Source organism: Chrysemys picta, chromosome 8 (genome assembly GCF_011386835.1).
Source record: "Chrysemys picta bellii isolate R12L10 chromosome 8, ASM1138683v2, whole genome shotgun sequence".
NCBI classification, from domain to species: Eukaryota; Metazoa; Chordata; order Testudines; family Emydidae; genus Chrysemys; species Chrysemys picta.
Window position 1 is genome coordinate 76,099,135 of NC_088798.1, and position 15,881 is coordinate 76,115,015.

General features: G+C 46.7%; 1 protein-coding gene across 9 annotated transcripts in view; it reads left to right on the forward strand.

The window, feature by feature from the left end:
- The window catches only part of SIL1 (SIL1 nucleotide exchange factor), a 234,465-nt gene that overhangs the window by 125,880 nt on the left and 92,704 nt on the right, over positions 1–15,881 (forward strand). For all 9 annotated transcript variants that reach the window (XM_005280793.5, XM_042850758.2, XM_065555881.1 and 6 more), the window contains 2 exons: positions 2,642–2,762; positions 4,055–4,163. In XM_005280793.5, coding sequence (XP_005280850.2) covers positions 2,642–2,762; positions 4,055–4,163 — 230 coding nt within the window. The remainder of the gene's footprint in view (positions 1–2,641; positions 2,763–4,054; positions 4,164–15,881) is intronic.

The following is a 15,881-nucleotide window of genomic DNA, read 5'->3' on the forward strand; positions in this document are numbered from 1 at the left end:
TTCACCACTTCATCAATGGAAAGTGGATATACACCAGCCTTTGCAAACCTGAGCAGCTTTGCCACACACTTCATACAAATGAAGATGAACAATAAAACACATGTATTGACTACAAAAGATAGATATTAAGTGATAGGCAAAAAGTCAGAGTTAGTTACCAAAATAAAATAAAATATAAGCACGCAGTCTAAGCTCTCAACCCTATTAGACTGGGTAACATCTAGATTAGATTTTCTCACCCCACTGGATATTGCAGTTCATAGGCATATCATAGTCATTCACCCTTGAAACCTGGGCCAGTCCCCCCTGTTGGAGTCCTTGTTGCTTGCAGCATAGGTGGGTGCAGGAGAAAGGCCAAGCATGGGCCCCATGTGTTCTCTTTTATACCCTCAGTCCCATGTGCTTGGGGAACACAAGTCCAGGCATGTCTGGGGGGCAATGCTGAGTCTCCAGGCAAGGTTGAACACTTCCCCTGGTGTGGCCTCATGCAGGTGAATCATTGAATTGTAGCTTGCTGGACAATGGCTGTTGATGGGTTGTTTGACACCCTGCTCAGGTGTTGGTTATTTTCCTTGCTGTTGCCTCTGCGGAGCTAATATCTGGCTGATTCCCTAGCTTACAGTATGTTTCAGTGACAGCCATATAACACAATTTTCATAGCTTCATATGTATTAATGATAGAAAAATGACTTTCAGGCAATCATAACCTTTCCCCTGATACCTCACACGGCCTGCTTTATATGCAATATCACAGTTATATACAGATGAGGAATGTGGGGTTTACAAGATGCTCCTCCAAGGTATAGGATGCCACATGAACATTTTATAGTTGATCCGTTTTTGTCTGTTTTCCTTACTCTAGAGTGAAAGGACATGTTTGTCTCTTTGTTTTGAGACATGCAGCATTTCCTACTAAAGGGAAATGTAGGATAAGTCAACTTATTTTTATCATAAATATACCATATTAGAATAGGAAATCCTTTAGTCTGGACTTTCCCCCACCTTTGTACATTTAAAAACAACTATAAACTTTGGATGTTCCTTGTTTAAGGATGTGAGAGACACTCCAGACTGATGATGGAGGAGAAGTTCAGGGACCAGTAGCTTTGACCAATTAGATACCTCTGTGTTCTTATGTCAGTGGAGTCCACACACTAGTTCTTCAGACTAGAGGCTTTCATATTATGAGAAGACATATTTATAATAAAATGAATTATCTATGCCTCCAGTGCCCTTCAATAGGAAATGTTGTGTCTCTCAAATTCAAAAAGACAAACATACCCTTTCACGCTATATGTCTTTTCCTTTGTCTGTTTTCCTTAATTTAAGACTAAATACAAAATCTTGGGAGAGAAAAAGCGGAGTGTGTGTGTGTGTGTGTGTGTGTGTGTGTGTGTGTGTGTGTGTGTGAGAGAGAGAGACCGAGAGAGAGGGAGAGATTTAGTAAGATGCCTACCCCCATCTATCAGGCAAACTTCTTGTATTAAAAGAGGAAGTACACAGAAAATGGAATCATACCTCACAGGAAATATTACCATTTCCACTTCATCCATGGAATACAGGTCCATGCTGAAATGTTCTCAGTTAGTTGTAACCTCAATCTTGTGACTAGGCCAAAGCATTTTTAGAGGAATGTGGATGACTATGAATTTCCTATCTTCTTGTTGGCATTTAACGTTGATCAAATATTCCTTAAATCTGGCATCTCAATACGCTACAGAACAGCAAAGTAACATAATATCCAGAATATACCTGTTAAAGTTGAAGGGATCCTCTGCTGCATGCATTGAGCTTGTCTAGGCACCTATGACTATTACTGATTTTTAGATTGAGACATATAAGTACATAGAGGTCTGATTTCTAAGGCTTCTGACCCACTATGATAAAAGTACTACTGTGCCAGTAACAGAACCAGTGTCCCTAGCTCACTGGGAACTCTGCATAACCAAGTGTCACTACTTAATTGAGGAGTCAGCAATCTGGATCTAAGTTTGTGAGGTGGTCAGGGAACGGAGTGTCAGCCATATTAACAGTTGTGTGTCATGGGACTTCCTGGAGGTTAAATGGCACTTGTGTCAAGGTGCCATAAGAACGGCCATACTGGGTCAGACCAATGGTCCATGTTGCCCAGAATCCTGTCTTCCGACAGTGGCCAGTGCCAGATGCTTCAGAGGTAATGAATAGAATAGGGCAATGTGATCAATCCTTGTTATCCAGTCCTAGGTTCTGGCAGTCAGAGGCTTGGGAACACCCAGGGCATGGGGTTGCATCCCTGAGCATCCTGGCTAATAGCCATTGACAGACTTATCCTCCATGAACTTGTCTAATTCTTTTTTGAACCAAGTTATGCTTTTGGCCTTCACAACATCCCCTGGCAAGGAGTTTCATGGGTTGACTGTGTTTATGTGAAGAAATACTTCCTTTTGTTTGTTTTAAACCTGCCGCCTATTAATTTTGGGGAAGTGCTCAGGCTACAGTAAATACCCTGTTCTTTGTCACACTGCAAACCTTGACTTTTCTGCTTGACTCACTATCTTTGCTGTGTGGCGTTAGAATAGAAGTGTCTGACTTAAATATGCCCAGCATGGTAAATCCTGAGAAGAATAAATGTGGCCTAAAATACTCTAACCTTTGTTTGTAGGTCAGGCTGTTCCTGCAGGGTTACATGTGCGATTAAATCTTCAGACAGGGGAAAGAGAAGCCAAGCTTCTAGATAACAAAAATGAAAAAAGTGACATGAAAGACCAGAAGAAAAGGAAAAGGTACAGTAGTATAAAGTACTTGCTGTTCTGCTATACAGAGGTAGATGGGCTTTTGATTTCATTTCTTTTATTAGGAGCCGGATTTTCAGAAGTGCTGAATATCCACAGGTCGCAGAGTCTCTAATTGGCATTTGGGGTGCTCAGTACTTCTGTAAACTGGGCCCTAGCTGCCCTACTTCCTTTTCGCATGGGTGCTAAAACAGTGCCCTCACTGTGCTTTTGGAGAGACTTTCATACTTTGTAAAGCCATGATTCTGAAACTAAACTTGCAGTATGATTTCTTGCGAATGTCACTTGTTCTTTTGAAACTTTCTGTAGCAATGGGGTGCAAATTATTTTCTAGACATTAATGCAGCAGGATAGCTTATGGAGGTTTTTTTCACAGTGGTTTGAGTCAGATACAACAAGGTCTTTACTTGCTGTTGTGCATTGGCTCTAAGCATTCATTTAAGTGTCAGTTTTTGCTGACACACACTCAAGATGTCACCAGCCTTCACTACATCTATTTTTTTAAAAAATTGCTTAAAAAATACAACTCTCAACCATTTCCGTCCTTGTGCTCTCTTTACAAAGACAGGTTTTGTAACCAGGGGGACTTTTATTTCTCAAAATACATGAGTACTACCATTCTGTGCCCCCCACCCCCCACTTATGATCCAGTGCATGCAGAAGCTCATTGAGATGTCCCAACCCTGGGTTTTCCTTTCGCCAGTGAAACAATGCTCACTGCCAAAAGTAATCCCCTTTACCAATAGGATCAGGTTAGGACAAAGCAAAAAGAACAGCAGAGTTAGTTTCTTAGACTGTAGTAACTACATTTTGCCCAATCCTTGGTTTGATATCATAATCATCAAAATGTCAGCTTTGGAACTGAATGCACCCATCCCAAGACTTACAAGTAAAAGATCCTTGTCAATATTCTGGGCACACCTGTGCTCTTTTTTTGCTTATGAAATCTTTCGTGTTTTATACATCCCCAGATAATAGATTAGGGAGATAAATTGAGCAGTTTTTATAGTATTAGGAATTGAGCTCTCGTGTTGCCATGAGGATTTTCAAACCACAGCTTTATGACTGTCAAGATGGTGTCTTAAAGCCACACTCCTAAACTGAGCACTAGATCTAACCTTACTTTGGAGCATTGATTTTTCTGCATGTTCTGTACTAGATAAATGGGAATTTAGTACTCAACTTTTTCTCCCGACAAATGTTGATTGTTTGTATTTTTTTAAGGATAAATTGTTCACCCATATAATGTGTTTTTTTGTTTTTTGTTTTTGTTTTTCTGCAAGGCTGGATGAGATGCATATCAACTCAAACTCATTTACATCACAGGAACTCAAAGAGGCTTTGGCTAAAATGAAGGAAAAAGAAAAGACAGAAAGCACAATGGAACAAAAGGTATTTCCTGTTTCTAAAGCACCCCATGAAAGGCTGGTGTAACACTGTATGAAGCATGCATTAGAAATAACATGGCTACAAGTGCTGGAAAATGTACTGTGGGGAACAATCTTGTAGGGCGGTGGCTTTCAACTTGGGGTCCAAAGAGTATGTCTAAGATTTCCAAAGGGGTATGCAGCTCCATTCAAAATTTTATAGGGACCTGCAAATGGAAAAATGTTGAAAACCACCTGTGTAAGGGGAATCCAACAGACCATATCCTGCTTTGCTTATGGTTATCAGGCAAATATAAATTTTCTGGGTAAAATCCTGATCCCATTGAAATCAATGGTAAAATTTCCCATTGATTTCAATGGCGTGTCAGGATTTCCTCAGCTATGTTGCTAAAGCTGGGATTTCTATATAAATTGAAAGCTTTTGTAAAGATAATTCTAAGCCTTCTTGTTCTAAAAAGCCTTTTATTGCACAGCTGTAGTTAATATATTTATACATGTAGTGTAACATATTTGTTGATAATTGGTACACCATAAACTGTGGCTGGAAAAGCTGCCACTAGTGGTGATCACAGTGTGGACGCTAGTGCACTTTGGAAGTGGACTCAGGTTACTGGTTCAGTGACAGAACAGCCATCAGGTGGCCTTGTGGTCACTAACTACCGGAGTCAGATTTGAACCACAAGTGTGAAAGTTTGAATCTCCATATAATCAACCCCTGAAACCCCCAGACCTCAGATCTAAATTTCTTACTGAGGCTCGTGTCATACAAGTGATGCTAGAAGTGAAATGGCAAATCTCTTCCGTGAACATGAAGTAGGTAATGTCAGTAAGACCTCAGGTGGGATGTTGCTTCCCTGGCTTTTTTGGTTGGGCATCATTATTAGATTTGAATGAGTAATACCAAGAGTAATATGTGAACATTTTTGTGAATACATCTTACTACTGTTTCTTGTGTGGTCCAGTTGTTCATTGTTTTTGTTAATTTAGTTGATTGCTGGTTTGGTTCATGAAAACGTTTGCAAAACCGCAAAGTGTAGTAATTTCTAGTATGAGAATTATTTGTCTAATTTATTATTTGCTATTCATTATTATCCTGTTTAACAGCCTTCACTCAGAATCAGGAAGTAGAAAAAATACCCTCTGACTCTAGGTAACCAATCACATGCCACGGGAAAGAAAAGCAAGGAAGAATCTGTGAACTCCCCATAGTTTGTGACTACCTTTCAGCCTATTTGGTGAGCACTTCCAAATAAGCTGATTCAATCAGATTTGGTTCTTGAATGATTTGCAAACAAAAAGTGGGCTAAATTCATTAGGTGGTTTATTGACAGTGAATTATTAACCAGCTGTAATTATTATGTTTGGATCATTTAGCTCATGAAGGTCCATTCCTGCTCATATTGAAGCCAGTCGCAAAATCCCTATAACTTTAATGGGAACAGGATAAGGCCCCATGGCAGAAGTCAGTTCCAAAAAAAGTCCTCATACAAAACAAATACACTTAAAAAGGCCAAAAAACCCCGCTCTTTTCAAAAAGAGACCTGCTCATTTATTTCTCTGCCTGCCAGCATAACATAAAGTTTCAACCCAGGTTTGTCCGCTCTTGGCTACTCAGTCACACAGAGGCCACCATTCAAAGTAAAACAAACTACGTTTGTGTATATAAGGCTGAGCAAATGGGATGCAGCTTTTTTCTCTTGAGCATCAGAGAGGATTCCTCTGGGTCCAAGCTTCACTCTTGTATGTGGCTGTTGCTTGAGTTGGCTAGGAAAACTGAGGCAAGGGAAGTGAGCAAAGACTGTGATGCCCCCTCTTTGGGTCCCAAAAACACTATACTGCCATCATAGTCCCCATATATCACGAAGATGTTTAGCCTATCAGTTGATTAGAAATGTTATTCCCTTAGTCCAGTCAATGTGTTACAGTTGCTCTAGCAATATTCTTATCATCCTTTGGGCAAGACATCTCCTTTTTCAGATAATTATTTATCTGATGGCAGAATTCTTTTATGAATGTCATTTAAATGCAAAAATCAGTAATAACCCATTGTGTGAGAATGAGCCATGTGTGACACTCCCCAGAGATACTCAGAGTTGTGAGGTATCTCACCATCACCTGCCCTTAGTGTGAAGCAGTCTTGCCTGATGCCTGTTGTAGCTCAGTTTCCTGAAACCAATAGCCTCTGGACACAGACAAGCACTGACTTCCAGAGACCTAACCCTCTCCTGTGCAGGGTAGTGACAGACACGCACTAATCCTCGAGCCCCTCTGCCAGGATCCCCATCTGTAATATCCAGCCCCTGTCACCAAACACTCTCAAAAATAGCCTGGTAAGCTGTCTCCAAAAAGACAGTATGTACACAGCTTGACTGGCACAACTCGGGATCAGGTCCTTTATAACACCACCACCACTGGAATCTGCTTATAGTGAAATCAAATACACCTCTACCTCAATATAACGCTGTCCTCGGGAGCCAAAAAATCTTACCACATTATAGGTGAAACCGCGTTATATCGAACTTGCTTTGATCCGCCGGAGTGTGCAGCCCCTCCCCCCCGGAGCACTGCTTTACCACGTTATATCAGAATTCGTGTTATATCAGGTAGCGTTATATCGAGGCAGAAGTGTATATTTACAAAAAAAATTAAGATTTAAGAGAGAGAGCTAGGATAATAAGAACAGGTTCTTCTTAGAGTGATAGGTGCACCACTGTAGGTGCAGCAGAACCCTTGTGCCTGGGATCGGAGATCTTAATCAGCAGTGCCTGTTGGACCACACGTGCACCGCCCCCCTTGCGCTGTAATTGGGATGTGTATATATAGCACCGTGTGATCCAACCGCTCCCCAGTTCCATCTCTGTGGCCTTTGGTCTGGGATGGAATCTGCAGCAAAGCCCACTTCTCCTTTTCCCCCAAGTAGATAGTGCCTTACCTGTCAGTTTTTAGTGTAGTTAGAGGAAAGGAAAAGTAGTAGGAATACTGTAAAAAAATATATATATATTTTTTTGTTTGGTTTAACTTTACCTTTACCGTTACTTCATAGCTTAGGTTTTCATTTTTCTGCTTCCTGACCTTCCAGATTGGGAAGCTTTTTCCATCACCCTTATGCTTGGATCTCCCAGCTTTGAGTGTCTCTTGCTGGAATGCCTTCCCTGTAACTGATAGCCACCTGTAGTGTATTATTGTCCAGGAGAGGGACATGTCCCACAAAAGTGTTCCCACTGCCATGAATTGACTTCCAGAGCCAGAAGAGACTGGGACATTTGGTTATGACTTTCTCATGGAGGGGGGATAGCTCAGTGGTTTGAGTATTGGCCTGCTAAACCCAGGGTTGTGAGTTCAATCCTTGAGGGGGCCATTTAGGGAACCTGGGTAAAAAAAAAACAAAATCTGTCTAGGGATTGGTCCTGCTTTGAGCAGGGGGTTGGACTAGATGACCTCGTGAGGTCCCTTCCAACCCTGATATTCTATGATTCTATGAAATCGCCGAGTCCAACATTGGACCTCGGCCCAGACTTTCCCCAGCAAATGGGGTGCAGCCAGGTCATCTGCCAATCCAAATTCCCCACATTCCTCTTAGAGAAAGTAGTCTCTTTCTTGCTCTGATGAGAAGAAACGGTATTCCTCCTTTACGCTCTGAGCCACAGCCCATCAGAACACAATCCCCTGTGAGGTTAGTCTCCTTAACATCCTCTGATGGGACATAGCTCCAGGTCCTGTTTGAGTACCACTGGTATGAAACACAAGTCTAAGGACCCTAACCAGGCAGACCTACAGTCCTCGGCATCGTCTCTTGGCTCTGGACACTGAGACAGACCGACTTCAGGAGCTATGGCACCGATAAAGCTACTGGCATCTTTTTCAGCACTGCCAAAGTCGCCGGCCCTGCGTCCTCTGTTCCTTCTTACTGCCGGTGACGGTTGGATGAAGCACCTTTGGCTGGTTTCATTGATGTTGTACATAATTTATAGATAGTTAGTTAACAGTGTTATAGTTAGTCAATAGAGTCCCAGTTGGGACTTTGCTCCGAGCGGGGCATGCGCCACTGCCCTGGCTTCAAGGGCCTAAGAGACGTTACCCATCCTCTTCCCACCCAGTTGCCCAACCTGACCCTCCCACAAGTCAGGGAGGCCAGAAGCAGTCATTTTGAGGGTGCGCTCAAGGACGGCACCCCAGCTAATGTACTGGATCCAACCCGGCCCTTCCGTCTGTTGGGTGCTAGACGTGGTTGCTTTGGTCTACACCCTGCAGTTTATAGCCAACCATCCTTCCTACCCGATGTCCCCATCCATCTTCAGGGACCCTTCTCATGAGCAACTCCTTGTTCAGGAGGTCAAAAACCTCCTGCACTTGGGGGCAATGGAAAAGGTTCCTCGGAACATGGAAGGCAGAGGATTCTACTCCCGCTACTTCCTAATTCCGAAGGCAAAAAGGGGCCTCAGATCCATCCTAGACCTGTGTTGCCTCAACAAGTCTCTCAAGAAGTTGAAGTTTTGCATGGTCTCCCTGGATCCGGGAGACTGGTACGGCACCCTCGATTTAAAGGATGCATACTTCCATATTTCCATCTTCCCGGGGCACCAGCGCTTCCTCCACTTCATATTGGGCCGGTGCCATCTCCAATTCACAGCGATGCCCTTTGGTCTCTCGTTGGCTCCGAGGGTATTCACAAAGTATATAGCACCAGTGGCCGCTTACCTGAGACATCGGGGAGTCCAAATATATCTGTAACTCAACAACTGGTTGATAAGGGGCCAGTCTCCAGAGCAGGTGCGGAGACATCTTCACCTGGTACGTTCCACCTGTCGCGACCTGGGGTTGATAATAAACGAGAAAAATTCAACCTTGACACCAGTACAATGTATAGAATTCATCAGAGCAGTTCTTGACTCCACTCGGCCCAGGGCCTTCCTCCCGGAGACTCGCTTCCAGGCCATGGCGGGCCTGCGGGCCCACCCGCTCACCACTGCCCACAAGTGTCTGAGGCTGCTGGGCCACATGGCAGCAGGTACTTACGTGGTCAGGCACGCCTGGCTCCATCTCGGACCTCTTCAGGTCTGGCTGGTGTCGGTCTATGTCCCCAACTGGCACAGCATGGACTGAGTAGTCAGGATTCCAGACAGCGTCCTGTCATCCCTCCTCTGGTGGCAGTATCCCAACTCAGTGTTGGAAGAAATTCCCTTCATGGACCTGGCCTTGTCAGTGACCCTTGTCTCCGACGCCTCAGACCTGGGTTAGGGAGCCCATCTGGGCGCCCTCAATACTCAAGGTCGCTGATCCAGTCGCAATCGTTCCCTGCATATCACTGTCAGGGAGCTCAAGGCTGTTTGACTAACCTGCCTAGCCTTTCTACCTCATATACAAGGCAGAGTAGTCCAGGGCCTGATGGACAACGCGGCTGCGGTCTTCTATATCAACAGGCAGGGTAGAGCCAGGTCATTTGTCCTCTGCCAGGAAGCCCTCTGGCTCTGGGACTTCTGTCTGCAGCACAACATCCATCTTGTAGCTGCTCACCTTCCAGGAACCAAGAAGGCTTTGGCAGATGGCTTCAGCAGGACGTTCTCATCTTGCCACGAGTGGTCCCTTCATCCAGAGGTGGCCAGTTCCATCTTCTGCAGGTGGGGAACTCCCCGGGTAGACCTGTTCATGTCCCAGCAGAAATGCCACGTCTTCTGCTTGATTGGGGTATGGACAGAGGATCCCTGTCTGACGCCTTTTTGCTCCCGTGGTCGGTGGCTCTGATGTACGCCTTCCCTCTGGTGCCGTTACGACCTAGGGTCCTCACGAAAATCAAACAGGACAGGGTGAGCGTCATCCTCACAGTGCCGGTGTGGCTGCGCCAACACTGGTTCAACATTCTGATGGACCTCTCAGTGGCAATCCCCTTCCAGCTACCGCTCCAGTCAGATCTGTTGTCCCAGAACCACGGCAGTCCTCTGCACCCCAACCTGGCGGTGTTATATCTGACTGCTTGGCTGCTGCATGGCTAAACATGCAAGAGCAGTAGTGCTTGGCTGAGGTTCAGCGTGTTCTGCTGGGAAGTAGGAAGCTTTCCACCAGGGCAACCTACATGGCCAAGTGGAAACAGTTCACCTGCTGGATTGCGGACAAAGGTGTTCATCCTGGGCTTCACTGAGTGGGCTTCACTGCAGCTTATTCTGGACTGTCTCCTGTACCTTAGGCTCCATGACTTGTCCCTCTCATTGATCAAGGTCCATCTTGCGGCCATCTCAGCTTTCCACCTGCCATTTGAGAGCAGGTTGATTTTTGATCAGGATATCATGGCCAGATTCCTTAAGGGCTTGGAACGCCTCTACCCGCAGGTCAGGGATCTGGTCCCTCCGTGGGACTTGAATCTGGTGCTGTCGCAGCTTGTGGGTCCTCCCTTTGAGCCACTGGCTTCCTGTTCCCTCCTTCTCCTGGTTGAAGTGACATCGACCTTCTGGGTATATGAGATTTGAGTGCTCACCTTGGAGCCGCCTTACACGGTCTTCTACACGGACAAGGTCCAACTAAGGCCACACCCAGCATTTTTTCCCAAGACAGTCTCTCAGATTCACTCGAGCCAGGACATTTACTTACCAATCTTCTTTCCGCTGCCACATAGATCGGAGGAGGAGTGCAGGCTACATGCCCTGGACATCAGAAGGGCTCTGGCCTTCTACCCTGACAGGACCAAGCCATTCCGTAAGTCGATGCAATTATTCGTCGCTTTGGCCGTCAGAATGAAAGGTTGCCGGGTATCCACTCAAAGAAATTCTTCTTGGATCACTCCCTGTATTTGCTTCTGCTACGACTAAGCGAAGGTGCCACCCCGGCGATTGTCACCGCCCACTCTACCAGGGCACAGGCCTCTTCAGCAGCCTTTCTGGCCCATGTGCTTATTCAGGACATCTGTAGAGCGGCCACCTGGTCATCTGTCAACACTTTTATGTCCCACTATGCCTTGACCCAGCAGGCCCGGGACGATGCTGGCTTCGGTAGGGCAGTACTGCAAGCCGCTAAGCTATGAACTCCAAGCCCACCTCCGTGGATGCTGCTTGTGAGTCACCTAAAATGGAATCAACATGAGCAAGCACTTGAAGAAGAAAAAACGGTTACCTACCTTTTAGTAAATGTTGTTGTTCCAGATTTGTTCATGTCCATTCTATTGCCTGCTCTTCTTACCCTCTGTCGGAGTTGCTGGCCACGAGGAACTGAGAGGTGCAGAGCCGGCGGTGCCTGATATAACACGGCATGGGAGCACCACTCCAGGGTGTGGGCAGAAATCTCAGACAACTGTGCACGTGGACAAGGCCGTCCATACCCATACGCAAACTACGCAGATGCATAGGGCACCAGGAAATTTGGGGCACCAAATTTCCTGGTGCCCTACGCAGCTGCATGCTGCAACCAGCTCCAGTGGCCAGCCCGATCCCCCGGATGGCTGAACTGGCCCCTCATGGGCTGCGCACAGCAAGGCCCAGGAAAGCTGCCTCCACCCCTGCTTCACCCTTTTTCCCCCCAGCCCCTGCTCCGCCCCGCCTCTTCCTGCCCCTGCCCTACCCCCACTCCACCCCTTCCCACCCAAACCCCGTCCCCTGAGCTATGGGTCCCGGGGGACTGCAGCAGGGGTTGGGGTCGGGCCTGCCCTGCACTCACCGGGCGGCGGGAACTGGAGCGACCCGGCCCCAGCCTGCTCTGCTATGCCGGCTCCCAGCTGCGCCGCTGGTGAGTGCTGGGGGGGTTGTTCTCCTCCCCCCCCCGGCCTTCTCTCAAACCTGGGAGCAGAGCGGAGCAGGCTAAGGCTGGGTTGCTCCACTTCCCACCACCCCGTGAGACTCCTGCTGCCTTCCTGCACTGGGTGCTCCTGCCTCCCAAAGCCCTTGGGCGCAGTCCCCCTCTCCCCTGTGGAGGCCTTGGAGTAGGACGCTCCCCCTACCTCGGAGGCCCGGGGCCGGCCCCCCCGCAGTGGGGCTGCGTAGGGCACCACAATCTCTAGGGATGGCCTTGCACGTGGTGGACTGGACATGAGCAACACATCTGGAAGAACAATAGTTACAAAAAGGTAGGTAACCATTTTTTTGTAGAAAAGTTACTCCAGAGGTAAGAAACAGGATTGAAGGCAAAATGGAAATGATGCAGCTGCCTTTTATATTCTTTTGCCATGCGGCTTGTACTTCCTTTGTCCCAAACACAAGCTTCACGGTACATGGTATGGAAGCCTTAGAGTTCTCTGTCCACAGGCATACCACATGCTTTGCTGACTCATAAGATGTCTTCCCCTGGTTCCTTTCAATGGGTTCATTGTACAGTTTATGCTCCTTGATGGGCCATCAAACAGGTTAGGCAGTGCTGATGCCAGTCTGTCTGGGGGTGTCACCCAGAAACATCACAAGTTTGGAAATACAGATATACCATACATATCTATAACTTTCTTTCTTACAGTCCAGTAAACCTTGAAATGCCCCTTTTTGAGGTGCCCCAACACCACCAATCTCTTCTTCCCCATTGCTTGTTCTCCCGTGTGTTCCGCCTGTTGGGTTCACATCCCTCTTTTCAACCTGTTTTTCCTGTTAACTTCACATGCAAATTGAGGTTCCATTGTGTTGGCTTTAGAATGCTTAATTTACATCAGCAACAGGGGTAGGTGAATAGACATGCTTTTGTCTGGCAGAAGCCCTGTTTGTTCACTCTGCCTTGTAACAGACTTTAAAACAGGGGTCCCCAGGAGGGCCACATGAGGACTAGTTCATTGGCCCAAGGGCCGCATCACTGACACACACCCCCTCGCTGCCCCTGGACCTGCCCCCACTCCACCCCTTCCATGAGGCCCCGCCTCTTCCCACCCCTTCCCTGTCCCCATTCCAACCCCTTCCCTGAAGTCCCCACCCCAACTCTGCCCCCTCCCTTCCCCCAGAAGGGTGCAGGAGGGGTGTGGTGGGGGGTTGAGGTGAGGGCAGTGAGTTGAGGTGCAGGGTGCGGCAGGGGGCTCAGGACAGGGAGTGCAGGAGGTGTGCAGGGTATGGCAGGGGGCTCAGGGCAGGGAATTGGGGTGTGGGGTGCAGGAGGGGTGAGGGTTGCGGCAAGGGGCCGGGGTGCAGGGTGCGGCAGGGGGCTCAGGGCAGGGGATCAGGTTGCGGGGTGCAGGAGGGGTGTGGTAGAGGGTTGGGGTTCAGGCAGGAGGCTCAGGGCAGGGGGTTGGGGTGCAGCAGGTGGTTGGGAGTGCAGGTAGGAGGCTCAGGGCAGGGGGTTGGGGTTTGGGGTGCATTAGGGGGCTCAGGGCAGGGGATTGTGGTGCAGGCAGAGGGCTCAGGGCAGGAGTTGGGGGGCGGGGTGTAGGAGGGCTTCAGGTTCTGGCTCGGAGCCGCTTACTAAAGTGGCTCTGGGGTGGCAGCGGCGCACACTGGGGCCAGGGCAGGCTGCCTGCTTCCCTGCCTGTCCTGGCCCCAGCCCCGCTCCACGAAGCAGTTGGAACCATGTCACTGCAGCCCCTGTGGGAGGGGGATGCAGGGCTCGGTGCGCTGCTTGCTGCTCCTCCAGGTACTTCCCCCGAAGCTCCCATTGGCCGCAGTTCCCCATTCCCGGCCAATGGGAGCTGCGGGGGGCGGTGCCTGGAAACCAGGGCAACACACGGAGCCCTCTGCTCCCTCCCCTCCCCCCAGCCACAGGGACCTCGAGGGGGGCAATCCCATGGATGTAGTTTGCCCACCCCTGGCCTGGAGGTGGGCAGGGAGGGGGGCTGCGGGCCGCTTGGTGGGCTGCAGGAAATCCATGGGCCGCATGTTTGAGACCCCTGCTTTAAAACATAATTTCAGTGTATATATGTACACATTTCCTTATAGAGTGTCAGTGCATGCATTTCTTAGTTTTATTGATGACCAGTTTATCATTGGCTTTCATTTGATACCTCACTAGGCACTTGTTGGATAAGTACTACGAAAGCAGTGTGTTGGGTATAGTGCGTTTGTCAGGCCTGATAGGAGTTGCTCACACAGAGTACTGAACCTTTTGCCGTTGAGGGGATCCTAGGGTCACACCATGTCCTTCAAAAACTATTTTAATAGATATGTCAACAACTGGGCTAAAAACAGCTACATCAAATGGATGTAAAATATTCGATTTTACATCATTTACTGCTGCAAGGACCAAATTCATCCCTGGGGTAACTCCACTGAAGTAGAGTTGACTTAACACCAAGGATGAACTTTGCTCTATAACTCCATTGCTCATTTCCCTTTGTTGGGAGGAATAGGGGTAGTGTTCTGAATTTCCGTACAGTGTATATAGCAATTAAACCAAAGCAAACAGTAGCACAAATTGTAGAGCTACCATTAGATTGACAGTGATTTAACTTTCATCCCTAAATTGTTCTCTTTGACAGCTTGAGCTCACGGATTTCTTTCGCAAGAACCATAAAGTGTGTGTTTAATACTAGGGTATGTTAGGTTGGAATGAGCAATGAAATTGAAAATCTTTTGGGCTCAGATCCTCTCACACAATTCTCTTCCATACAAAGACAAGTGATCACATCATTTCCATTCTCTGATATCTCTGTTCATTCTGAAGTGGACCCTGGAATGGTCTTCCTTTTTTTCATAATCTTGCTGGCCACGCTTCAACGTATCTCACATTAGTCTTTTTTCTCTGCTTCCTTTCTGGCTTTATCTATATATCAGAAGTTTCAACTCTGTCCCTCCACACAGTTTAACGCTACCCGGAACAACTTACCTGAGTCTCTCCACCTTGTTAACTTCTCATCTCCTTTCATATCTCAGCTAAAAATATCTCTCTTCTTTCTTACCTTCCACATGTAACTTTTATATTCTCACGCTCTGCTGTTACTGAACTCTGCAAAACTTTATAGGGTATTGTTTGTATGAGAGATACTATATAAAGTAGAGTTCTATTGCACTGTCACATCACCAGACTGAGTATTTAACACTTTCTTGGCCATTTTTAAAAGTAAGTTTAAGGAGTCAGGGCCTTCATCACAGCAGCCAGCCCAAATTCAGTTTAGAGAATTACCTTGATGTTTCAGTTAGATACAATACTCTCTATTTCCTGTCCTAAACTGTTATGCAAGATTGCTGGATGCTCTTAAATAGCTGCTGCCTTCCTGAGCATATGCAAGGTGCCTGCATTTTAGTGGTTGGTTAAGTGATTCTGGTATTTTGTCATTTTGGAGCCTTTGGGGTGAAAGTCACTGTATAAAAATGTGACAAGATGACGACAATGTTAGTGTTGAATGGACTTAAGTATTGTGGCACTTTTAGCCTTATGGCATATCAAGAGTAATGCTTTTTTATTTTGCTTAATCTTGAATGGTGTGTAGGAAGGGGATAGAGAGATGATATAGAATGGTATGTGCAGATAAAGCTATGAGGTAATTTCTTCTCTCTTCATATTAATATCTAAAGGCCAGATTTTAAAGGTGTTTAGGCACCTAAAGATGCAGATAGAAACTTAGTGGAATTTTCAAAAGCTCAAATTCCCCCCGATTTCAGTTGGAGTTAGGTATCTATACACTTTTGAAAATCACACTGAGTGCCTATTTGCATCTTTAGGTGCCTAAATACCTTAAAAATCTGTCCCTAAATCTCTAAATCAAGGCCCTCAAACTCACTGAAGGTTAAATTCCACTTTTAAGTTGTCTGTAGGCTGGGATGTATCTTTAGGATGATGTACTCCCCCAATCCACTGTTTTATCATCTGTATTTCCTTTGGTTTTACTTCTCTCATT